Genomic DNA, 26,877 nt, shown 5'->3' with positions numbered 1-26,877 from the left:
AAATCAATGACCTCTGTCTCATCCACATGGCAGTAAATGAGCAAAAATCCGCACATACCAGTTTCTCTCCTGTAATAGCTTGAAGAAGAAATTTCTTTCATGTACTCAATTGAAAAAGGCAAGCAATGTTGCTGAGTTGAGCACACTTGTCAAAACCCCCCTGGGAGTTTTTATGTCTCACCCCGACCCCCAGTGTAGATGGAGATATTTAGCAGGCATGAAACTCTTCCTACAAAAATGGCATTTAGAGAGAAGGACTTCCATACATATAAATAATTTCTGGATCTCCTAAAGAATATAAAACGTTTTTATCCCCAAGTTTTATCACTTGTATTGTTACTTATAATAGGAGAAGTCCTAATGTCCTGATCCCTGGACTTTGTGAATGTTACAAGGCAAAAGGGAATTAAGAAAGCAGATGGAATTAAAGTTGCAAAAGTACCTTAGATTACCCAGGTGGGCCCAATGTAATCACAAGCGTTCTTGAATGTGGAAGGGGGAGAAACAAGAGTCAGAATAAAGATATGAGAAAGACTCTATCAGCCACTGCTGGTTTTGAAGGTGGAAGGGGGTTGGAAGCCAAAGGTTGTGGACAACCTTTAGAAGACAGAAAAGCAAAGAAAACAGATTTCCCCCCACAGAAGCTCCAGGAAAAAAACTCAGCCCTGCAGACACTTTGATTTTAGCCCAGAGAGATTCCTTTCTGACTACAAGATGATGAATTTGGGTTGTTTTAAGCCACAGTTTGTGGTAATTTGCTACAGCTGCAATAGGAAGCTAACATTCAATTAAGAAATGAAGTTTAAATGTAACCAAATATTCCATCTTTCCATAACTTTTTAAAACATCTAATCAATCAATTGTCCATACAATCTTTCCTAGAGGTAGACTTTCTGATCTCAGAATTTTTACAAAAAAGTTAACAAGAAAAATTATGATGCTGGTCACTCATTCTCACTCTTAAAGGTACAAATAGTATTACCAAGCAATATCAAGGCTGTTTATTCCTTGTTCATCATGTAAACTTGTAATGCATGACAATTAATCTGTGTCATCTAAAAACTAAAAGCATTTGTATATATTATTAAATATGGACAATATTAGTCTGGCTAAGCAGATAAAGCCACAACCTTATAAATGACCTTACTAGATAACCATTTAGTATGATTAACCTGTTTCCTTCTAAATTCTACATATAATACTGTCAGAGACAGACCACTTGGAAGACATCCCAGTTTTGTGGCCCACGAAAAAGAAAAAACAGCTATTTTTAGTGATTTCACTGGGAAGCAAGCAGAGATAATTTCTGTGCTATGACGAAGTATTAAGAGTCAACCATCTCAGAACATCCACATACCAAGGAATTATTATTCAGGTCCATCTTCCCAGCGAACGGCCCCCAGGTGGTTCCCACTGGAAGTTGCTGCCGACTCTGAATTTTTCGTTCTCCATCTTTCTGAAACACCTCCAGCTCTCCTGCAGACAATGAACACGAGGCGTTTAAATTACTTTCACTTGTGCTTTACCAACAGCCGTCTCTTTTTGTGTGCTCGCTTTACACGAACAATATTCTCAGGATTCATATAAAGAGAATTAATTATGTTCATCTGAAAAACAACTGATCTTGGTATCCTGAGAGGATAATAAAACTTGTCCTTATAGTTATATTCACATTTAGTCCAATTTCTTTCTTTAGCCTTTGCACACTTATCACCTACTGAAGTCCATTCTATTTAGTAAATCCTTAAGAAGTAGAAATGATAACACGTCCTCAGAAAGCATTGATCCAGTGCCAAAACAGATAGACAAGAAGCGTTAGGACAATGACTTAGAGTTAAAATTCCTAAATTTGATCACCAAAGTAACTAAAAAATTACAATTAAAGATATATACCTTAGGCAATAACTGTATTACAATGATTCAAGACTCTTGGTGAACAACATGGAGAGTTTTTGAAAGTACTTGGCAATTTCCTGAACTTACTACTAGTTTCAGTGGATAGAACAAATACAAGTGCAAAAAATGGACATGTATGTTTTCACAAATTAAAAAAATGTTTAGTCAAAGTCATTACTTTTTTATATTTGGTACTTTAGGTAAGATTCTATGTTACCAAAAGGTTTGGACAAAAATCCTTAAGAAACAGCCAGTTTAGGATGGTCTTCTTCCTTTTATTTCCTCCTAATTATTACTTTGGGATCATTAAAGAGAAACAGGAAGTAAAGACAGTATACACACTTGCATAAAGTAGGAATTCATCAAATGGTCACTCAAGAAATAAATGAATAGATTAATAAAAAAAGAAAGAAATGAAGCCTTCAAAAATTTTTAAATTGGTCATTAAGCCTAAACATTGTTTGGAATAAATGGAAAAAAATCTCAATCAGGAATTGGAGACCTTCTCTTTAAGTAATTAAATCTATGATATTTATGTCCTGAGCGTATTACCACCTCTCACTGTTGTGGCCTCTCCCGTTGCGGAGCACAGGCTCCGGACGCGCAGGCTCAGCAGCCATGGCTCACGGGCCTAGCCGCTCCGCAGCATGTGGGATCTTCCCGGACCAGGGCACAAACCCGTGTCCCCTGCATCGGCAGGCGGATTCTCAACCACTGCGCCACCAGGGAAGCCCTATCCTCATACAATCTTTTTGATTAATGCATTAGAATCAGAGACTTGTATAGAAAATCCTCAAAGATAGAGCATAGCCAACAACCTGTTATGATGTCAAATACGGCTCAGTGGGAAATATCCATTAACGTATGTATGCATTTTCATATTGATAATGCAGTTATTTAAAAATTTGGGATAATTTTTCTATTTGAAAAGAAACTTTAATTTCTATCTGATAGTTCTTATTTTTCATTCATGCTTACATTTTAAACAATTTCTTTACAATTTACCCTCTAAAGATAAAATACATTTCAACCCTTCAGCTAAACACTAGTTTAAAATGTTCTTTTCTACATAAAAATGATGCCCAAATAATTTGCTTGTTTTTACACACTAAAAAAAAAAGAACCTAGTCATGTCACATTTCAAGTGATACCAGAGGAATCATGAAAAACTTTGAAAACCCTTTAAAAATGTAATTAATCCTCTCTTTCTGCCACTGACATTTTTCATTTGAAAAGGGTTCAGACTCAGTCAAACAGTGACTTCTTATCTATACCTGTGGATTTACAAGCAGGTCTGTCTTTTTTTTTTTTTTTTTTTTGCGGTATGTGGGCCTCTCACTGTTGTGGCCTCTCCCGTTGCGGAGCACAGGCTCCGGACGCGCAGGCTCAGCGGCCATGGCTCATGGGCCCAGCCGCTCCGCGGCATGTGGGATCCTCCCGGACCGGGGCACGAACCCGTGTCGCCTGCATTGGCAGGCGGACTCTCAACCACTGTGCCACCAGGGAAGCCCAGGTCTGTCTTTTAATGGATTAAGAACTACAAACTTAGGGCAGATCATGAAGTGATACCCAAATATCTCCAAAGTTTTGGAGGTGTCTTTGACTATGCATTAAAATTTTAAGCAGGCCAAAATTAGTTTTACGAGCTCTTAAAGATGGCCATAACAGAAAGCCCAGTAACTGTTCAAGCTCTCAAGTCAATCTTTTCAACTTTATTAGACAAACAGACAAATTTCAGTCTCCTTTCTTACTTATCAAGATGTCAGATGTTATTTTGAGGTTTGGGGAAATCTTTTCTGTTGCTGAAACAATTAAATTAAAATATTCATTTATTCAGAGCAGCTTTATAGAAAACTATAAGCACATTGCAAATGGCATTATACACTACCAAAACTACACAGTTTACTGATAGCAAGAGAAATAAGATATTGTATTAACAGAAATTATATTTCATTTAACATACATGTTGCTTAAGAGTATAATATTTTTTAAATTTTTTCAAAGATTAATAAGTGTCATGAAATAGAGGAAACATTATTGCACTAAATTAAGATTAAATTTTAGTCCCTCTATCAAATTGCCACCTGAATGGCCATGAGTAGGTTATGTCTTTTCTAAGTCTTTGGTCTGTCATTGTTAAAGAGGGGTTCGTACTCTCTTGCTACTTGATAAGGTGTCCGTGACACCATGATTTTCTTTCCCCAGATACGATATATTATGAGAGGTAGAAAGAACACTGAGATGCTGGATCAAAGACCCAGGTCCTAGAACTAGCTTATCATAAAAAGAATGTTTGGCTGGAAAAGATCAGAGATTTCAAAATCAGAAAGCAAAGTTCCATTCTCATTTGATTTGTTTACTCATTCTTTTCTGAATCCATTCATTAGTTCATTCATTCATTTATTCTACTAATATCTACTGGGTAACTACTAAATACCAGATAGTGGGTTACCCCCAGGCATAAAGGAACTAACAAAACAAGCTTGGGTTCTGGATAAATCTGAGGAAATGTAATCCATAAGGCTTGGTAAGTAGAGGTCATAGAACTTAGTGATTATTTAGATTTTAGGTATTAGGGAAGGAAAAATCCAGCAATGATCTTCTCATATCTGGCTCGGGCAAATGGGCCAATGGTCATGTACCTATTGAGATAGGGTACACAGAAAAAAGAAGATTTAAGGATAAGGAGTTATAGCTTGGAAATATTGAGGTCAGAGTGGCTTTGTAAGCAAGGCAGGAGGTGATTTGGGGTGGATAGGTACAAGCCTGTGGCTCAGGAGCAAGGTTTTAGCTAGAGTGATAAATGTTGGCATTTATTTATTAATTAAAACCAGCTTGTAGATGGTAAAAGTCATAGAATTTTTGATCTAGGAGAGAGTATAACATGATAAAATAAAAAGATCTAGGATACAGTTCCAAGGATTTTCAAAAAGCAGAGGGATGGAGGAGTAGGCACAGAATATTTAAGAGAAGTGTGAGAAAATAGAAAATAGAGCATAAACTGGACGTGGTACCATAGCATCCGATGGATTGATCAGGAATTTAAAGGAGGAGGGATCAATCAAGTAACCTGAACATTTACAAAAGTAAGAAAAGGACTGGGAAAATTCCTTTTGATGAGATGGAGACCATGGGTGTCTGGAGTGAATGGAATGTTCTAGAATGGGAGGCCAGCACACAGATTCAAAATCGAATTGGAGAAAAGTAAGTGGAACAAGTCATGTGATCCTGAGCAAGTCCCTTAACCCTCTCAACTTCAGTTTCTTCAAAGCAAATAGGAATCACAATATCTTCCTCATATGGCTGCTGTGAGGATTCACTCAGATAACATAAGCAAAGTACCTAATAAACATTTACTATTTCACCACAAAGACACTGAAGCATTCTAAGAGCATGTCCACATACTTCCACCATCACATCTAACTATTCAGTGTCTGTGGTCACATTCCTTCTTTAACACCTCTATCCATACCTTGACTTTTAACGTCCTTTTAAATATCTCCTGGATTTACCTTTCTTATCAGCATTTCCCAGTTCTTACCAACTCAGATGTAGAGGACCAATCAGCCTCAACTCACTCTACAGCTCTGATTTGGGCTCCAAATTCCTGCCAGGATAAACATATTAAAAACTCCAGTTTCATCTTGTCGTTCATTTGTGCAAGTCCCTTCACTAGCTTCCTTTTGACCATCCCAACTTGAACATCTATGCCTGAATCCTAATACCACCGCAGAGTTGCTCCACAGCAATGTGCTTGACTGCCGGTTCTGCTCTCCAGAATTTCTTCTTCTTCTTTCCAGTCAAGAAACTCTTCCTTATGGCACCTGCCTCCTCATCTCCAGTTTAACTCCCACACCTTTCTGAGAATTGTTGCTGCTGCTACCTGGCAGACACACCATCCTCCTGGCTGCCCTAATAAACTCTATTAATGTTGCGAGATCAAACTCGAAGGTATTCTCTTTCACCAAACAACTCTGAACTCCGGAACAAACTGAGTTCTCCTTCCCTAATTCTCCCATAACATTTATAGTCCATGCAGTTTTGCATTTAATGATTCCCTAGTGGTTTCTCCTTGATAACTTCTTTCACCTCAACATCTTGAACTACAGGTGCATTTTTTATTTCTGTTTATTCTATGGTAATTAATATAGTTTGTGACATGTGGTAAGTGCAAAATACAAATTGAACATCGTTGATTGGATAAGGATTTTCGTAAGTTCACAGACTTAACTGTAGTACGGTTGAAGTTGATTTTAAAGACAAAAAAAAAGTTGTCTTAATACGTGTCTTCTCTTTGTATTACAACAATCATACATTTCATTTGTTCAACATTTTATTGCATTAACTACATTACCTCATCTGTGAAACATGGAGCAGGATGAAGAAGTTTTCTTTTCTGCCCAATTCATATTTTTAACATGCTGGGTAAGTTCACACAAAATATTTGAGACACACTGGATGGACTAATCAATTTTGGTAAAAGATAATATTGTTAGTGCTGAGGGCTGTTTCTCTTATCTTCTTGATAATGTATACTTTTAAAAGTCTGCGATTACTCAAAGACTTATGATAGCTTCACTTTAAAAAAAAGCCCTGAGTAAGAAATCACTACCAAACACACTGCAGCTTTTAAGATATCAGCCCACTTTTTTTGTCCAAATAAAAGAAATTTACTGGTGGAAACAAATACTTAAAATCAAGGGAGATACCCTCAAATCTTTTTTTATTGAAGGTGCTATCAAGTCATTGTCTTGTTTCTTTTTAATAGAGTCCTTTTGATGCCTCATTAGAGAGCAAAGTATATGAAAACTGTAGCCTACCAAAGGGGAACAGACAAGATGTGGGCCTTTTAGCATAATTATCAGCAATCATGCTTCAACTGAATTCAGCATTAAGTTGATGGCATAAATGTATATGGTATTTACAGAATATCCCTTAACTCCAGGCTCAGGTTTCATAGAAGGACATGGTTGAAAGTAAATGAGATGACAGAAGATCCTATTTCATTTGCTGAAAATAAACTTTGGATTGGTTTGAACGTGGTTTTAAATACATAACCAAATTTTAAAGCAGACCACATGAATTAGCTCATAATGTTTATCAGGTCTTACTACAGCAGAAGGCTATAGCGTCAGAACCCATATTTATATTTTCTTCATGGTTGGAAAACATTATACATCATGGTATCAAACATGGACAGCTCCGAAGTCATGCTGAGTTCAAAAAGCACTCAAAGATTCTAAAAATCTCGAAACATTTTCAAAGTCAGCCAAGGTGGCTGAAGCATGGCAGAGCTCTTGCTATTTTATGGTTTAACCATTTGACAGCTGCCTGCCAGATACAGAAGAGGGTTAGATGATCATTTAACTGCTGATTATCTTCACAGCCAAACTGCAGTCTTGCCACTACGTGTGTTTCCTCAGGCATTAACAACAGCATGTTTCATCTGCATTCTAAGACAGATAGTGCCATTTATATAACACTCTGTTGACCCATCTCAAAGCATGGTTTGGCAAAGGAAATGAGAGTTCTTGGTTAGTAGCTACAAATCGCCTTATAGGGATACCTTTTCTAATTTTCCTTCTCAATTTTTGAGTCATACAGTCATCACACACACTAAACTACAGTTTGGAACATAAACTTGAAATACGACATTCCCTATTCAAGTACTCCAGTCAAGCCCTGATAAATCAGGCTGGCCATGCAGTGATCTTATCCCTTCTGACTCTTTAATAAATCGAACCTTGTAAGTTCTTACTGTTGGAAGTTGTCACTAAATGAAATTGTGACCTTATCCGGTGCATGAACTTATCCTGCTGACAACTACATTTATTGTGTGGATAAGAAAGGAAAAAAAGAAAAAAAAAAAGAATAAAGAAAAAAATGAGATATTTGATAATTCTGATCTTAGCCATATGTAACTCTAACAGATGGGATCTTTTTGATGTTCCATTAATGATTTGCCAAAGATGAGTCTCTACTTAGAGAAAAATGCTCACCTAAGGTAAGTGCTGGGGGCACTGCAGATGGTATTAAAAGTGCATGAAGAGGTACTGGGTAACAGCAGCGAAATCAGAAGCTATTAGTGTAACACAAAGAGCCCTGAATTAGCTTGTAATTGCACTGGAAAAGATAACATAATGGTGGTGGCAAAATGGAAGCATTCCCTTTTCATGCAATGCATTCAGTACCTAAAACCTAAAACAAGACACTGGAATTGTCTAAAACCTAGCAAAGTTAATTCACTGCATTTCTTAAGAATACAAAACACACCCTTCGGCTATAGTTTCTGAAAAGTCATAGAAATCAATGTGTACAGCGTTAAGAAGCAAACTGACACGCGTACGCTACCAAATATTGGCACGTATTACAAACTCAGGAAACTTTTATTATTCTGACTGACCTTAAGGATTAATTCTGAGGCTATTATATGTCTAAATATTCTTTCTATCCTAAGACCCATTGAAACCTACAAATTATCATCTTTAAATAGAGAGAGAAAATGTTGTTTTAGGTAGTAATATTATTGGTAATAAAGTAGAAAATTCAAGATGTTTTTAAAAACAAAACTATGACCTGAAATAAATAAAAAACGTCTACCTGCATATTCACATACAAAATAAGTTTTACATACAGAGACCGTGTTCGAGATTGGGAGCCATATTCTTCCCTTTGTTCTATGTCTATTTATATGAACAAAACCTCAGCTCATCCCAGGTGTCGGAAACTATTCACCTGGGGTGTGACTAGCTGTTGCAAATGTTTGGAAAAGTCGCTGGAAGGGGGAGCTGTAGTTTCTGGACACTTTTCAGCTGCTGGAAGGAAGAGGGGAGCCAGCACCCTTTTGCTCCACAAACTTGGACAATATACTTCTTTGTTGTTGTTTTTGCAGTACGCGGGCCTCTCACTGCTGTGGCCTCTCCCGTTGTGCAGCACAGGCTCCGGACGCGCAGGCTCAGCAGCCATGGCTCACGGGCCCAGCCGCTCCGTGGCATGTGGGATCTTCCCGCACCGGGGCACGAACCCGTGTGCCCTGCATCGGCAGGCGGACTTCTTGACCACTGCGCCACCAGGGAAGCCCGACAGTATACTTCTTTGCTGCCAGAAACCCTCCCTGACCTTCCAGACACCACTCCTTGTCACAGGCTGACCCAACAGCACTTCCTGATTCAAATCTTGAGACATGGAGGGAGGATATGCTTTGGGAGGTACAGGTAGGCAGGAATGCCATGGATGTGAGAGGTCTGGGTAAGCAGACACAGGAAACAGCAGCGGGGGCGCAAGAGCCAAAAGCTTCTGTCGGCAGGAGGTCCATCGAAGGGTCAGGGCCTGCAGAGCCCTGGTCAGAGGAGGCTTGCTTTCTCCAGGAGGACAAACTCTAAAGGAGAAACTCTGGGTAAAAATCAACCATAAGCTCCTGTTCGATGAAAAAGAAGCAAGGAATGGCTTTTAAAGAACATTTAATACAGAACATCAGTAGACCTCGTTGATACTTAAGGTTCTAGATTTTAGGCAACATTTACTTTTGTCTTAAAATCGCATGCTTTCTCATAGTTACATTTATTTATTTATTTATTGGCTACGTTGGGTCTTCGTTGCTGCGCACGGGCTTTCTCTAGTTGCGGCGAGCGGGGGCTACTCTTCATTGTGGTGTGCAGGCTTCTCATTGAGGTGGCTTCTCTTGTCGCGGAGCACGGGCTCTAGAGCGCAGGCGTCAGTAGTTGCGGCTCGTGGGCTTAGCTGTTCCGCAACATGTGGGATCTCCCCGGCTCAGGGCTTGAACCCATGTCCCTTACACTGGCAGGCGGATTCTTAACCACTGTGCCACAAGGGAAGTCCACATTTATTAATTTAGAAGAAGATATTATATTTGGCACACAATGGAACTTTTCACAAGCCATTGTTGATATTTAAAGACCGCTGCCTTATGAGGTATTTTTTCAGCTTGACTCCTATTAACCCAGATATAGTCATGCTTTTAACATTGTGAGATGGTATAGATGGAGATGAAAGAAAATGTACTGACAAGCTCTAACAGGTAAACATTCTTAAGCATCCGTTGTGATTAGGATGAGTTTTGCCTGGAAGGAAGATCTATGTGAAGCTCCACGGGGGAGTGGGGAGTTCACTTTTTAGGTCGTGATATCAGAGAACCAAAGGATGGCAGAGGACTTGACAAATAACATGGGGACAGCTACAGCATTACTTTGAAACCCTTTAATCTAATCCAGGGAAGTAACAGTGCACTGTAGAGTACTCTCAGTCAAAGACAGAAGACTGCAGAAGACTGGTCTAAAAATGATATTCCATTATAGATTTTAAAAATTTTATCCAAAGAACAAGTAACATTTTTTAAAAGAGTTTTTAAAAATAAGTGGAAAACAGAACGATAAAGAGAAGAAAAATTTAATATGTTACCAGTGAATATAGATCCTAGGATACTTGAGTTCACACTTAACACTATTGTCAGTGCATCACATATAATATTGAAGTGTTTTATGAAACCTCGACATGGGTCCCCAAATTGGTGAGAATAAGTCCTGCACACTAAACATTAAAGCATCGACTATATCAGCCACTTAATTCTCTAACTGTATGGGTTCTTCAATAAATACAATATATGTATATATTTTGAAAATGTCTTTAGTCTACAGGAAGATTTAATATGTAGGCTATAATACTGGCATAAAGTTTTTTGTTTCTAAAGTTTGAACTCATTGCTGAAGATATTTTTAGCTTCAGAAAATACTTCCAAAAATGTAATTCCTAAAGATCGAGCAAGCTGCAGTCATTTATTCGTAATTCTGGAGTCTTTTATTAATGCTTGTATATCTTCACAGTTGTATATATTCTTAAGTTACACATAACTGACCAGAGTAATCTTGCCAAAGGCAGCCTCCTTGACACTCTGGCTTTTGGGGAGCTGTATATAGTTGATCTTTCTGTGTTGTGAAGGTGTTACCTCTCTGATATATTACTTGAAATACTCATCATTAGTGTTATGTTTAAACCCTACCATCTTTTGAAGTCTGTCTGTCATCTCCTAAGGAACATTTCCCTGACTCATGTAGCCTCTCCTTGCCAGAAATTCAGAGGTGATCTCTCCCTTTGAACTCCTAGAGTATTTGATTTTAGCGCTAATTTTTTTTTTTTTTACCATTTTCTTCCTTATAATAGTGATTTGTACGTATTTATTATCTCTGTACATGGAACTTTCTAGATTACCCAATAATGCTTTTACCTGGTAGTGTTGCAGAAAATATAAACGTGTGTGTGTGTGTGTGTTCACTGTTTTGGGTTAAACTATTGTTTCAAAGAAACGATCACTTTTGTATATTCATAATACTCTTTCACTTTATAACACACACTTTAATGAGAAGTTCTCAGACAGTGTAGGCATTATTATTATTATTATTTTACCATTTATCATCCTATTCATTCGGCTGGAACTAAAAGCTAAAGTATCAATAACTATTTAAGTTACAAAATTAGTAGTGAGACTAGGACTCCAAACCCAGTTTTCTGACCCTCTTGCGTTCATTTCACTTTATCAGACTGCCCCTTTTAAAAATTTTTAACAACTTAACTATGTGGAAGGATTGACCTCAAGCCCCAGTATCGTATCAGCAGCCATTAGAGTGGATTCATCTGTAAGATTAGAGGCCAGTCAATTTGGAAAGCAGAATGTGAGTGCCTGAAGGATGGGGCCACAGGGCGAGTTTCGAAAGAGGCAAGGTGGTAGAAAAGATTAAGCAAACAAGACACTGGGAAAGTGTTACAAGGGGAAGAGTGGCAAAATTATTGTTTGATTATCAGAGTTCACAATAAACTTTTACATTTCTGTCCCAAAAATTTCAGAGAGAAGAAATCAAAGATACATGGGTTTAAAACAGTGGAATGCTCCCCACCCCTGCCCCATTCATGACAACCCCTGATGATCACTCTTCAGAGAAAGTGTTCAGTTACTAAATAAACTAAAATTTAAAAATGGAAAGTCTGATTAAATATATCATGTCATTACTAGCATAAGAAATAATATAAGCTTTTCTAAATATACAAAGTATAAAAGGCATTTGGAACATTCCAAACGATTTCCCACCTTTTATTTGGTTGATAGCATTTTCTCCAAAGAGAACTTTCTCATGTGAAATTGTACACAGTGATTGCAAACTAGAAAATCTGGTGCTTTCACAGCGCCTAACTTGTAAAATATTCCTGTGTCACACATTACAAACTCAGTGGGTTAAGTAGGTATGTGTTATATATACATGTATATATTCTTCTTCTCTTCAATTCCTCTCTCCTTTCCCTGGATCTTTCCCTTTCCAACATGAATGTGGTATATAGAAATGCCAGATCTGGAAGAAGGAAGAAAGGAAGCAAGGGAGAGAGGCAGGAAAGAAAGCAGGCAGGCAGGTAGGCTGGCTGGCTGACATTATTACTCATGAGTGTAGTTTCCATAAACTCAGAGATTGCTGTGCAGAACTAAGGTTTGATCCTCTTCTTCACATAGAAGCAACTGCCTCTGAAAACATCATTTCTGTGGCGTGACCTCTGATAGGAAGCTTTACATATGCTCATTTGGAGCATGGCCCAAAAGTTCACCAAGTATTAAACTTCTGCAATTTTTCAAATCCAGGACTATTTTTCTTTTTTCTTTTTTTTTTGCGTTACACGGGCCTCTCACTGTTGTGGCCTCTCCGCATTGTGGAGCACAGGCTCCGGACGCACAGGCTCAGCGGCCATGGCTCACGGGCCTAGCCGCTCCGCGGCATGTGGGATCTTCCCGGACCGGGGCACGAACCCGTGTCCCCTGCATCGGCAGGCGGACTCTCAACCACTGCGCCTCCAGGGAAGCTCCCAGGACTATTTTTATTCATAAAACCACACTCAACTGAACTTTATTTAAATAAGTATTTACTCACTCAAAATTATTTGTTGAACACATAATGTTAGGTGCAATGCTGGTTACTTGAGATATAAACATGAATCTTATGTAGATCTTTTCCTTATGTGACTTATTCTGATGATCATGAGGCAATTATCACCCAACATATGAAGTTTTTGATAAAGGAAAGAGATAAAATTTGACCAGCAAGAAGAAAAGTCTCCTAAGTCAACTCAGATCAGGAATGACATCTCAGAGGAGTGAAAGCTGGCAAAAGACAGTATAAACCATCTTTTTCTTTTAAAAAAGAAATCAGAAATAATTTATTTCAAAAATGAACACGATACAATACTAACATGAGCATTTAAACACACTTGTTATGTTACAAATAAAACTGCTTGCAAGGCAGAGGTTCAATGAACTAGAAAGTGTTGCCTTGAGTTAAAATTACTGCCAAATCGGAAGAAACAAATGACTGGAATTTGTTGTAAAAAACAGTTTTAAGACCACAGAAATCGTAACTGATGGTAAAAGTTTCTGCTGTTCAATATTGCAAATGGGTTAATTTTAGACAAAATGACATTTCTTAAAATTGTTGGAATAGATCTTGTAATATGCCTTCATCTTAAACAATACTAGCCTTTTCTTATAAAATATTTTCAATATTAGAAAATTTTACTTCACTCTTTTTTGATAATTTCACATAAACTCCTGAAACTGAGATAACAATACTAGAAGCTATCACTTCAAGCACTAAAGATCAGAGAGGTGAGCTCATCTATAAGTGTATCTTCTCTATAAATGTACGTATCTACCACAGTTTACAGTGACTAAAGGTAGAAGGGACCCTTTTCATCACTTGTTCCTTGACAAGTCACTTGATAGACAAGGTGAAGTAATCTACAGATGGTCACCAACTTACGATGGATCAATTTAGGATTTTTCACTTTACGATGATGCGAAAACAAAATGCACCCAGCAGAAATCATACTTCGAGTTTTGATCTTTTCCCAGGCTAGCTATGTGCGTTCTGATAATCATACTCTCTCTCTCATGATGCTGGGCAGCGAGCTATAGCTCCCAGTCAGCCACGCGATCTTGAGGGTAAGCAACCATTCTGTACCCATACAACCATTTCACTTTAGTACTGTATTCAATAAATTACATGAGATATTCAGCACTTCATTATAAAATAGTTTTGGGAAAGATGATTTTGTCCAACTGTAGGCTAATGTAAGTGTTCAGAGCACATTTAAGGTAGGCAGGGTTAAGCTATGGCATTGTGTATTAAATGCATTTTTGACTTACAAATTTTCAACTTTTGATGGGTTTATGGGGATGTAACCCCATTGTACGTAAGTCAAGGAAGATCTGTATTCTCTAACAGATGAGCACATCCAGAACTAATGGTGTGCTTCTTGATACCAGAATCAGGTGCCCGGAAGTAACCACAATTATCTGAACTATATATTTGGTGCAAGAAGTCAACTGTTTTCTTTTTTAAAAAATTCTAGATTTTACATCATTATTATTATTTGATGACTACATACCAGAATACTCACATAGTCAAAAATGTATTAAATTTAAAGGATATTTGTAAAATATCCTTTATCACGCAAATATCCTTTATCACGCAAATGAATAGATGTTGTCTATAAATACCAAGAGCTTTTGTAAATAAATATTAGAAGCTAGAAAGTGTGTTTGGGATAATGTATATCCGTCAAATATGTATAAAACGTTGGTGACATATTCAAAAAGGCTTTTTTAAAAAAAAAGATGGATATAAATGTAAAGATAATTTGCACTAAGCTATCAAATACATGTTATGTCTGATTTTCTCTCTAGCTTCTCTAATTTAATTAAAACCATAGATAATAAATGGTATTTTGTAGCTCCATTCTGGTTTCTTTATATTATTCATCTTAAATATTAGTTATCTGGAACAGAGTTAAAATATAATAGATATTGCACTATGGAAATAATTAAGCACATGTGTTAACTAGAGTCAAAGTAATGATTTTCCATTGCTAAGAGCATAGGCTTAAGCACTTTACTTTCAATTTGAAATAATAATCCATAATATTTTCTCCCCCACTGAACGCATGAGTGAACCACAGTTTTGATTTTTCTTATATGATGAATCTGACCAAAAACAGGAAACCATGACACTTTTATGAGCATACTGGGAAATAATTGCATATATAGATAATAAGGAGATGGCCAATGGGACATGATTAAATTAGATTTAACAAATTCTTACAATAACTTCATAAATCATTAGAGACTAGAGATTATATACACTCTTGGGATTCAATAATTCAGATAATATGAGAAAAAAATTTATTGATTATTTTGAGCACCAGCTTGTATTCCTGGTGTACCCACTGACTTGCTGTTATTTCCCATGGGTATCAATTTAGTTTCCTAATTGTTCCTCGTAAGTTTGTTGTGAACATGAGAACAAAAAGGTGAAAGACTCAATACCATGTCTGTTACACAGAAAGTGTTCAGTAAATGGTATAAATTTTATCTTAGTATTTTTAAATTAAGAAGGAAAATGAGGTATTTGGATAAAAACTACTGGCATTCAATATGCAGACTTGCTTGATAATCTTAATTACTTCCACCCAGAACCATTTTCATTCCAGATGAAGAAAAGTGGGAGGCATAAAAGATCTAAAAGATGACAGGAGCAGCCCCTGGAGGTAATGGAGAGCTTCAGTCCACAGTAACCCCACACTGGTATTCTTTTTTATTTCGTAGCTAAGCCAGGCTGAGGTATGTAGCTGTGAAGTTTAACATCAAAGGTGAGGCACCCATTCCATTTCTAGATAACCAGGATTAAGTGCTCCACTGATATTATCCTGACAATATAGAATTCCAGACAGGAGAAAATAAGAAATATGCTTATATCTTCATGAAAAAAAATTGAACAAACATATTTAAAACAATGGAAAATATTTACCCTACCTTACTGTCTGTCCATCATTAGATTTTTTCATTTCCCTCTTCAAATGTTCTCAATTACAAAATTATCAGGATACATTTGTAATATTTATTGAGTGTTTATATTGAGTCCTTTACCTAATGGTCTCACTATCAAAACAAACTTAAGAGGAGCAACTGAGAAATAAACTGATGTCCATGGTAAACCACTTAAAAGTGAAAGTAAAAGCATTTTTATTAGTTATCATTATCTTTTTTTGAGAATATTGGTCTTTATTTTTTCTAATTATTTAGGGTAGATATACATATTACCTTCTTTTTCTTTTTAACTCAATAGAACATTTTTACTCAATTGGTGCAATTAAATGAGTTACAGCAGGTGGGGAGAGAAGTTGATCAAGATTAAAGAATAGCTATGGTCATCCACTACATGAGAGATGGCACTGGGAAGAAAGAGAAGTCCCTAACAAACACTGCTATATTGAATAACAGTGATTACATGTATAATGGACAATTACATGAAAGTCAGAGCAATCCTGAAAAATGTCAGTATTCCAAATATAAACGGATACTCCCTCCAAAAGTCCTTCAAAAATATTGCATTACTATAATCCCTCACACTTACATATCTCTCTTTATCAAAATCAAAAATTTTTCCTCTGCCAGAATCTTGTGAAAATGCAGATTTATTATTTTTTTATTATTATTTATTATTACTACTATCATCATTATTTTTGGCCATTCTGATCAACAATTTGAGCTTCTAAACCAAGGATATTAAACCTAAGTAAAGCATATTTCCAAGAAAAAACAGTATTTTAAATACATTATTAATTTATTCTTTTGAATTTTCAAAGCCAACAAAGTATGAAAGAATCAAGGTTACTACACAATGACTGTATTTAACCATTACTTATTACTAACCCACGTAGGCCAGGAAAGATCATGGTTCCACAAGCAAGCCATGGGACAAGCACGTAGCATTTAGTCCTAACCAATTCATTTTTTGATTCATTTGCTGAACAAACATGCAATGAGCATCACTTTTGTGTATGGCCCTATAATTATCGTGCATTTTGGGTATCACTTTCCTTAAATAACTTTGCTCAACTGAAGACCATTAAATCAATACTTCAAACCCAACTTGTGTCTACAATAAAGCAAACACTTCTACCTTTATATTTAATCATGACCATATGAGTCATTATACCTCCTTTTTTCCAGAACATGAAATTAGAGCAGAACGTTTTTAGTTTCAGCTTCATTATATGGAATTATAATCAAGCTGGCAGGACCAGACCTAAAATTTGAAACAGGAGCTAGAAGCAAAAGGATAATATAAACAAGACTTGAAATGAGACCACTTAATAGAATAAATTCTAAAGCACTTAAAAGAAATTAATTTACATACAAACAACGCAAGTACAAGAAAAGAAGAGGACAGCATCATTAGGCAGGGTGAAAGAAGACTCCAATTACAAATCATGTTGATCCCCACTTGACCTCACTTAGAATACTGTTAGTCATAAATACATTCTATGTATGAAATGAAAATGACAGAACTTCATTTCTTTTATAAATATCCTAATATGCATGTTAGGACTGATTATCCTCCTTAATAGTTCAGACCCTTCAGGTTTCTCTACTTCTATAATTAAGAAATATATTTTGGAACATGCTATTTTATTTCAGAATTTTACTGTTTGAGAAACCTAAAGGTCCTGGTTTTGTGACTCATGGAAATATTGTGTAGAGTACCAAAATGGACATGTACAGGCAGTCCTCCAGAACGTCTTTTGATAAGCAGCCACTTCCAGGTAGAATTATTCACACTGTCCCTTCTTCCTTTGCACCAAATCCATCAGAGTCCCTACCGTAGTGTAGCACGTGCATGTGTATGTCTGACTAATGTGAGGATTTAAGGATTTCATAAATATTATTTGAATACACAGAAGAAGGAAGGAAGGGAGGGAGAGAGGGATGGAAGAGAGAGGATGAAGAGACTATTTGCAAAAGTATATAGAGTCGCTTCAATTATACAGGTTAAGATGAACATGAAAGTATAAATGAAGGAAAGGATGCATCCCTTAAAGATTAGAAAACAAAGATGCCTTCTTTTATACTCCGTTAATAGGTTTAATTTCTTCCAGATATATACATACAAAAATGATTTAAAAAAGAGAGAGATTGATGAATTTATTGATGAATATATAATCTGATGAGCCAGGGAGAGTCATACAATAAAGTTCCCCTTGGCTGCTGAATTTATCGTGTAACAATGCACTCTTTTAATCCATGGGGGAGGCTCACTGGGGGAACTGTGTTTCCCCTCTCTTCAAAGAAAATGGGGGTAAATTCTTCAGAGGGTTTTCATGCAGGAGGTTCTTATTTAACTTCTAATCATGGAAATACGAATTAAACTAAACAAATAGTCTACTAACATCACCAAGATCTTTTATTGGCTTTAATTATGGATTTCAATAGATCACTAGCCAGTAAACATTTTTTTGGACAGTAGAAACAGCCTAGTGAACTACCTGACTTTCTGAGAACACTTCTAGTTCTAAAAAATATATGTGTAGATTCAACACACATACAGACAAGTACAAGTAAAACTGAAGAAATCAGAATAAGGTAGGTGGGTTGTCAATGTCAACGTCCTGGTGGTGATGATATACAAAAGTTTCGTAAATTGTTACCACTGGAGAAAACTGGGAAAAGTGTACAAGAGATCTCTCTGAATTCTTTCTTATAGCTACATGCGAATCTATAATTATCTCAGTAAAAATTTCAGCTAAAATATGGATTTATGACCTTGAAAGCTTTTAAAATACTAATTATTGAAAACAAAGTCAACCAAAAAGATTTAACCCATCCCATTATAGAAAAAATAATCTGCAACTGAAGCAAATATAAAATCTATCTACCCAGGCTTTATACAATTGTAAGGAGAGAAATCATCTGAATAGTCACATATTTAATTGATAACTGAAGAACTGAAAATGAACAATATGAAATTTCTCTTTTTAATATTTATTGCTGATTTGTAGAACTTCAACTGTAATATTCGTAACTCACTATCAATAAATAAAAATTGATTACAACAGCTATCAGAAAATATTTGTCATATAAGAATTGTTTATTGTATAAATAACAAAGTATTCATTTTTTTGTTTTGTTATTTTGTTTTTTTTTAAATTAAAATTTTTTTTTTTATTTTTTAACATCTTTATTAGAGTGTAATTGCTTTACAACGGTGTGTCAGTTTCTGCTTTATAACAAAGTGAATCAGTTATACATATACACATGTCCCCATATCTCTTCCCTCTTGCATCTCCTTCCCTCCCACCCTCCCTATCCCACCCCAATATTCCTTTTTTTGGAATCTGGTTTTACTCCTGCTGAGTCTGGAAAAAGTAATTTTTGATTTTTTTCAAAATACTAATTTTGAAATACTAACACATTATTAACTTCCCAACATACAGAAAGACTTATCAATAATACTCATTATTAATCTTCAAATATTGGTTTGTTTTTGGAAAAATAGTTTACACATTTATAAAACATTAGCAATTTCTTCAAAATGCAGGTAATTTAAATGGCATTTGGTGGCCATTTTCTCATCTGTTCCTTTTTGTGGGATTCAGATGCTATAGTGAGTCAGATAAAGTCATTACGATACTGCAGTAAAATAGTGAAAAATGAGAAATACACTGCCAAAATGGATTTAATCTGCTACACTGTTTTAAATGGAAATATATTGTAAGGTTCTACATTTTCTAAAATGGCAACACAGATATTACAGCTCCCTGGTGAAAGATACTAAAATATCCATTTATTTGGCTGGTGTAGGTATGGCCTTAGGTGTACACCTACAAGTGAATTAAATCTAATTGCTTATTTTCAGTTTCCTTGGAAAGTACTGCCTTTAAGCAAGATGTAAATGCATTTAAATGGGTATGTTCATCTGAAACTCTGTTCAATAAGTCAAGTGTTTCTTGCAATATAAAGATTCTTCTTTGATCCAGGATATTCATGATATTTCACTTAAAAGTACAGGCACAGCATGGTGGAGTTGAAAGAAAATATGTTTTGAAGTCAGATGGACATACGTTTGAATTCCAGCCTTGCTACTTAACAACTGTGTGATAGAATAGTTAAACTGAAATCCAGAGCCCTTATTTATAGAAATGAGGGAAATAATACCTATCATATGAGATCCTTGCAATAATTAAATAGTATAATATGCAATGACAAGGCCTAACATAAAGCATGTACTTCAAAAAGAATACTATATCAGGAATAATATTAAAATGTTGTATAGGTTCCTCAGAGTAGAATTAATACAGGAGATTTCCCCCACTCCATTGCTTTACAAATAAGCACCAGATGCCTACTTTTGACACATGGGTTCATGTTTTAACTTTGGAGAAGTTTGAACTTACAGGTCAGTATGCAATAGTAAAACTACCAAAACTGGGAGCCACAGAAAACTATTTCAACGTCATGTAGTGGCATTGAGATGAAAATAATGCATAGTGTAAAAAACAAATTCGACGTTCAGAAACGTATTTTCCAGTTAAATATCTTGACAAAATATAAGCAAAGGGAAAAAAGCTTCCAGCTGTAATTTTCTGAATGTGGGACCTTGTTGCTGATTTCTTACTTCCAACCATATGTTCATATTTCTTCTTTGTGGTGTTAGGAAATTTCATATAAAAGATCTACAAAAGGGATGAGAATGCGGTCTGTTGAAAATAATTCTTTGACATGCGGTGACTGCTTTTTACACTTAAACATTAAAATGTATGCTACATAGCTTCTTTTAAATGGAAGAAGTATTTTAAAGCAAGGTCTCCCAACTAAATTTTTAGGGGAGGATTAAATCTATTAACTTACATTTAAAAAGCTTCATTTAACTAGCTTTTAGTAACTTTAACATAGTGTATTGATTATAAAACAAATGTTATTACTATTACAAATTTATCATATATCATAACTAACACCTTGTAGTGCCTACTATGTGCCATGTACTAAGCTACCTGCCTTTCCTGGATTATCTCATTTAACTGTTATAAAAACTATATGAAGCATATTACTTCCATTTGGCAGATGAACAGGCTGAGGCTGTGAGATTAAGTAATTTGACCATGTTCACAAAACCTTGCTCCAGTAGCAAAGACTGCATTGAGGTACTTGTAAAAATGAATTCTGCATGCTAAATATCTTCTTTCTCCGTCTCTCCCTCTGAATATATTTGAGTCCTCCTCAAATCTCTGGTTAAAACTGATTACTAAATTATTTTTATATAAAAAATTATACCATGTAAAACAGTCCTTCATCTTGAAATAAAATAGGGAAGCATAGAGACAGACAGACAGATGGAGAGAAACTGAGATAAAGAGAAACAGAGAAAAAGACAGAGACAGGGAGAGACGGAGAAAGAGAGACTGAGAAAGTGAGAGTGAAAAAGGAGCAAAGAATCTGGATACAACGATCCAAAGTGAAATTTAAAAACAATATTGAGGAAAACTAGATTTGATAAATAATATTTCTGAGAATATTAAAAAAATAAGCTATGCAAATAATCTGCTTTTTAAAATTGAATAAAGTCCAAGTTCTTTGGGCAGGCAGGGAAAACATGAATGAATAATAAAATAACTAATTGGATAACCAAGAAAGGGTGAAGATCTAAATATTGTTCCAGGTACACTTCAGGGATCTAACATTTGTGAAATGATACAAATATCCCATGGTCTGCCCGGCTGACGTTGGACAACTTTGTGTTAAGGTCTTGTGACTCTCTCCTACACCAATACAATTATAGTTTTGCAATAAAAGAGGTGTATAATAAATCCAAGGTTCTTTAGCTCACAAAGGTGCATGTAAATTGTCGAAGGTCAGTTTTACGGGTTCGTTTACTATCGATCATAGTCATGACTACACATAAAAATTGTCCTGTAGACAATAAATACTTCTCGGGCAAGGCCTTACTCTCTTCCTCAATGTGTAGTCACTGCGACGAAGCTGTGGTTCCAAATAAGCAGTGTATTAAAATGTCTATAGCAGAAAACATTCAGAAAGTCACTCCTATGTTTACTCTGAACAAATTTCCATATGTGGGTGGTCCTGGTGTTTACATGGAAGAACAGGGAGTCTCTGCCACTGATAATTCTCCAATGTGTCTGCATTTAGCAATTTCATGTGTCACCATCCCTCTTTTAGGATCAAATTAAGGCTTTTCATAAAATCAACCGAAGTATGTAAACCATAATGTGAAACCATTTATGGTGCCTCGACGAAATATAATTTAGCTGTCACTACTGAACAGAATACAAACATTTTGTGAGTAATAAATATTTGACAGTGAGCTCATAATTTTACTGAGCTATTCAGGCATCCCAAGCTATCCCTTTGGGATAGGAAAATATTCCTGGAATGGACTTATAAACAAAAGGTGCAAGCGGCAGAAGAAAATATAAACCGTCTCATTGCTTTAATTCAAAATGAAGCTATATTTTTTAACAGATAAAAAAAGAGCAATGACCTTGGAATTCTAAAAATACTTTTGTAAAAATAATGAATAGAGTCACAGATGAAGTTTTGAACTTTTTGTTAGTGACAGTCTCCAGTATCTCCTGGCCTCTCTGAGATAGACAGCATTTATCAATTGAAATATAATATTAAACTGCTGAAAAGTGAAAAGGTCTATGAGATTCTTCCAAAGATATGATAATAGCATGTCCCAAATGTAACATCTTTCATCCAGAGTAAATAAAATCTATCATTTTGGAATAGGAATGTTTTTCCTTTCATTGAAGTAAAGGAGTCAGGAAGAGATGAAGCCAGGCTACCATTTATCAAGGGTTTTTTAGGTATCTTAGGGATATAGTTCCTTTCATTCTCAAAATAATCTTATAAGGTGAGTATTATCATACCCATTTTACAAATGGAGAAGCAAAGGCTGAAAGAGAACTTGTCCAGGGCATTATCTGGACTTCGAATGAATGCCTGCAGATTATACCACACCACTCCCTTCCTTATTAAGGGATGTGTATTCAATATCATTCTCAAAATCATTAAGAATCTATCATATGTCTGGTTTTTAAATTAGCAAGGGATACCTTGTTCATTTGCAAATATTTGTTGTCAACATAGAGCCTATACCAGATATAAGATTTCAATGAAGCTATCTTGACTTTAACTTTCTACCAGGGAGATTAACAATTCATTCCTCATTTGAGAGTTGAAGTTACTAACAAAGATTACACACTTCAGTAGTCTGGTTTAGTAGTCTGCACCTAAACAAAGGAAGAATTGGTAACAAGTATTTTGAGAGAAGTTAAAAAAAAAAAATCGGAATTACCTCTGGCATCATTGGATCAACGATAATAAGAATTTAACCAGAATATTTTACCATCTTAAGAAATGAGACTGTGGTAGATTTTCAACTTAAAATTTTTATGACTATAATAGAACAAGTATTGGGCCATGATTATGAGGATCCAATTTAGCAAAAGGAATAGCAACTAAAGAAGCTTTGAAAATCACTACTACCCTATGATACCACCTAGAAGGGTGGGATAGGGAGGGTGGGAGGGAGACGCAAGAGGGAGGAGATATGGGGATAGATGTATATGTGTAGCTGATTCACTTTGTTATAAAGCAGAAACTAACACACCACTGTAAAGCAATTATACTCCAATAAAGATATTAAAAAAAAAAGAATATATAGCAGTAACCCAATATCTGAATCTATGGAATACAATAATCACAAGGTAGTAAGAGAAATATCCACAAATGATACATTATAGCTCAAGGGAAGATGCTTTAACTGGAGCAGACTTTTGATTTGACGGCTTTGAAATGCCCATTTGATTGGATGCAGTCCAAAGCTCTCCCACAGCTTCCAAAAGGGAGCCTTGGTCCTATCATTCTTCTTTTCTGACACCCATTCTTCCCTGACTGCCCCCATGTTTTAACATGAGTCTCCCTAGCACTAATCATACTAAAGGTATGTGATCCTCTGGCTATCTTATTCAGCGTTCAAAACTGAAAACAGCGCTCGAAGCCAACAATGTGTCTTGTGTTCATAAATATGTCTTTCGAATCATCTCGAGGAATTTTCATTGTTTGTAACATGGACAAAGCCCCCATTATCTTGGTGCAAATAAAAGTAGTTCCTAACAGAAATCTGTTTTCTTTACTGAACATTATGAAAGGCCCCCTGACCTTCAACTTGAGGAGTATAGCATTAAAAAAAAAAAAAACCCAAAAAAACCAGATAAGATTCCACAGTAAACCATGAAAAATAGAAAGGAGACAGGAGGGAGAAAAGAAACTTGGCAAAGCACATCAAGACTTATAAACAACTCTTCTCTCCTTTTAAGATAATCAGACATAGACTACCAGTAATAATACCTTGAGACTAAAGAAACGGGTGGTATGGAGAAAGTTAACAAATATTAAAACAGACCACATTCATTATTAAATAGTAAAATTTAAATGGCAATGTTCCCAATATGACCTGGTGACTTTAGAAGTTGAATTACATTTTATTCTTTTAGAACTCAGGGCTAACCAATACATAATTTATTCAAGGTCTATTACTATGTAGAATTTTTTTTAAACCTCATACAATTTCAAACTGCATCTTTGTTTTAGCCAAATCTACAGCTCATTAAAACTTTGAAATATTCCATAACTCTCTAGAATTCAGAGGTTTCTGTCAAGACCTATTGTCTGAGCAGACAAGTTCTCATCTCTAATTAGGATTTTCATAAAACTGTGCAAAGCCACGTTGAATAAAAATAACGAATAGATGAAAAGTAAAATCAAATTCCAAATTTTGAAAACAAACAGTCATAAAGGGTTAAAAATAATGTCACAGTGTGGTCATCTGTGAAACCTGAAGTCCAGAACATAAATCTCCAGTATCCCATGTAACATGCTTATAAATGACTCTAATCAGAAAGCAGACAGAGCTAAACTCTCCCTCCAGGGCTGAACGTCTGAAGTGAGCTGAGAGGCTAAAATAATCAGGTGAATATAGACACTGTAATTTCCAGAAAACCTCAGTCCTTCTAGGCCTGAGTTTGACTTTACAATTTCTTTGAAATGCTGAAAAGAAGCCCAGAAAAATCAAAGCAAAGGATTACTTTCCAGAGAATCCAAACTGTAGACTGTAATACAAAGGTCAGTTTGTTTCCAAAGCAAACAAAATACTCCATTTGTGTGATGGAGTACATGTTGAAATCTTGTTTATTACATGCAATATAGGAGTAAGTTTTTGAAACGTTTCCTTAACAGTCTTCTCTGCTGATATGTAATCCTATCTGTTTAATTGTGGTTGTCACTCTACTCATTCAAGATTAGGACTAATTTTTGAATCACTGGCTCATAAAAGATGTGCAAGAAATAGGACACCTCAAGTGGCATACACTAATTAAAAAAAAAAACAACCCACAACTGTGGTTTCTACATAGAAACACAAAAGTTACTTGGGAAACAGACTGTCTTTAAGAATTATAAAGCTTCTATGGACATCTGGATCATAATGTAAAGTAGTTATTTATTTAATGGGAAGGAGGCCAATGGCAAAGCCACTTGGAATTTCCAGTCTATTTATTCCCCAATGATAGCCTTCATGTTTGATTCAAGACCTTATTTGAACATAGTGGGGAAAATTATAAGTGCCAAATGCCGTGTCTTAGGAGATATGCCATGTATTAGGAGAATGCCATCTTATGATCTCAATGTTACTAATCTCTGAAAACTTGCTGTTACTATAGACACATCTTCCTTTGGTCATTTGGAAGAAGGCATACTCCTGACTCCCTTTATCCTGTGCCCCATACTATGGCCAAAGCAATCACTTTCAAACTGTAAACATTATCTTTTCCTCCAGCGCCTCTTGCTCAAAAAAATTAATGTCTTCCTACTGCTCTTAAGACAAAGGCATGGAGGTTCCTTAAAAAACTAAAAATAGAACTACCATACGACCCAGAAATCCTACTACTGGGCATGTACCCTGAGAAAACCAAAATTCAAAAAGAGTCATGTACCACAATGTTCACTGCAGCTCTATTTATAATAGCTAGGACATGGAAGCAACCTAAGTGTCCATCAACAGATGAATGGATAAAGAAGGTGTGGCACATATATACAATGGAATATTACTCAGCCATAAAAAGAAATGAAATTGAGTTACTTGTAGTGAGGTGGATGGACCTAGAGTCTGTCATACAGAGTGAAGTAAGTCAGAAAGAGAAAAACAAATACTGTATGCTAACACATATATACGGAATTTTTAAAAAAATGGTCACGAAGAACCTAGGGGCAAGATGGGAATAAAGACGCAGACCTACTAGAGAATGGACCTGAGGACACGGGGAGGGGGAAGGGTAAGCTGGGACAAAGTGAGAGTGGTATGGACATATATACACTACCAAATGTAAAATAGCTAGCTAGTGGGAAGCAGCCACATAGCACAGGGAGATCAGCTCCTTGCTTTGTGACCAGCTAGAAGGGTGGGATACGGAGGGTGGGAGGGAGGGAGACGCAAGAGGGAAGAGATATGGGGATATATGTATATGTATAACTGATTCACTTTGTTATAAAGCAGAAACTAACACACCATTTACACCATTGTAAAGCAATTATACTCCAATAAAGATGTTAAAAAAAAAAGACAAAGGCAAAATGTTTAACATCTCTTAAATGATTAAATGGTTTGGCCATTCCCCTGTTCTCTTGTTCTCTGTGTTTCAGCCACACTTCTTCACATTGAGCCGCTTGTATGTACTAGGGACAATGCATACCTAGGCTGTCACTTCTGCCTGAATATTCTTCTCTCTCTCTTTGACCAATGAACTCCTGTTCATCCTCAAGTCATTCCCTCAGAGAAAACTTTCCTCCTCTTATAGAACTTACCTTCTTGTTGGGAAGGGAGGAAGGAAAGAAAGGGAAGAAAGGAAGGGAGGGAAGAAGAGAGAGAGAAAGAAAGAAAGAAAACGAAAGAGAGAGAGAGGGAGGGAGGGAGGGAGGGAGAGAGGAAGGGAGGGAGGAAGAATGAAAGAGGAAGGAAGTAAAAGAGAGAGGAAAAAGAGGAGGGAGAGAAGAGAGGGAAAAGGGGAAACAAATAC

General features: G+C 36.1%; 1 protein-coding gene across 1 annotated transcript in view; it reads right to left on the bottom strand.

Annotated features, from left to right (window-relative positions):
* The window catches only part of ZFPM2 (zinc finger protein, FOG family member 2), a 462,647-nt gene that overhangs the window by 222,374 nt on the left and 213,396 nt on the right, over positions 1 to 26,877 (bottom strand). Inside the window, exon 4 of the mRNA XM_030863080.3 lies at positions 1,358 to 1,476. Coding sequence (XP_030718940.2) covers positions 1,358 to 1,476 — 119 coding nt within the window. The remainder of the gene's footprint in view (positions 1 to 1,357; positions 1,477 to 26,877) is intronic.

This window comes from Globicephala melas, chromosome 17 (genome assembly GCF_963455315.2).
Source record: "Globicephala melas chromosome 17, mGloMel1.2, whole genome shotgun sequence".
In the NCBI taxonomy this organism is placed as follows: domain Eukaryota; kingdom Metazoa; phylum Chordata; class Mammalia; order Artiodactyla; family Delphinidae; genus Globicephala; species Globicephala melas.
This window is presented reverse-complemented; position numbering and strand designations above follow the sequence as displayed.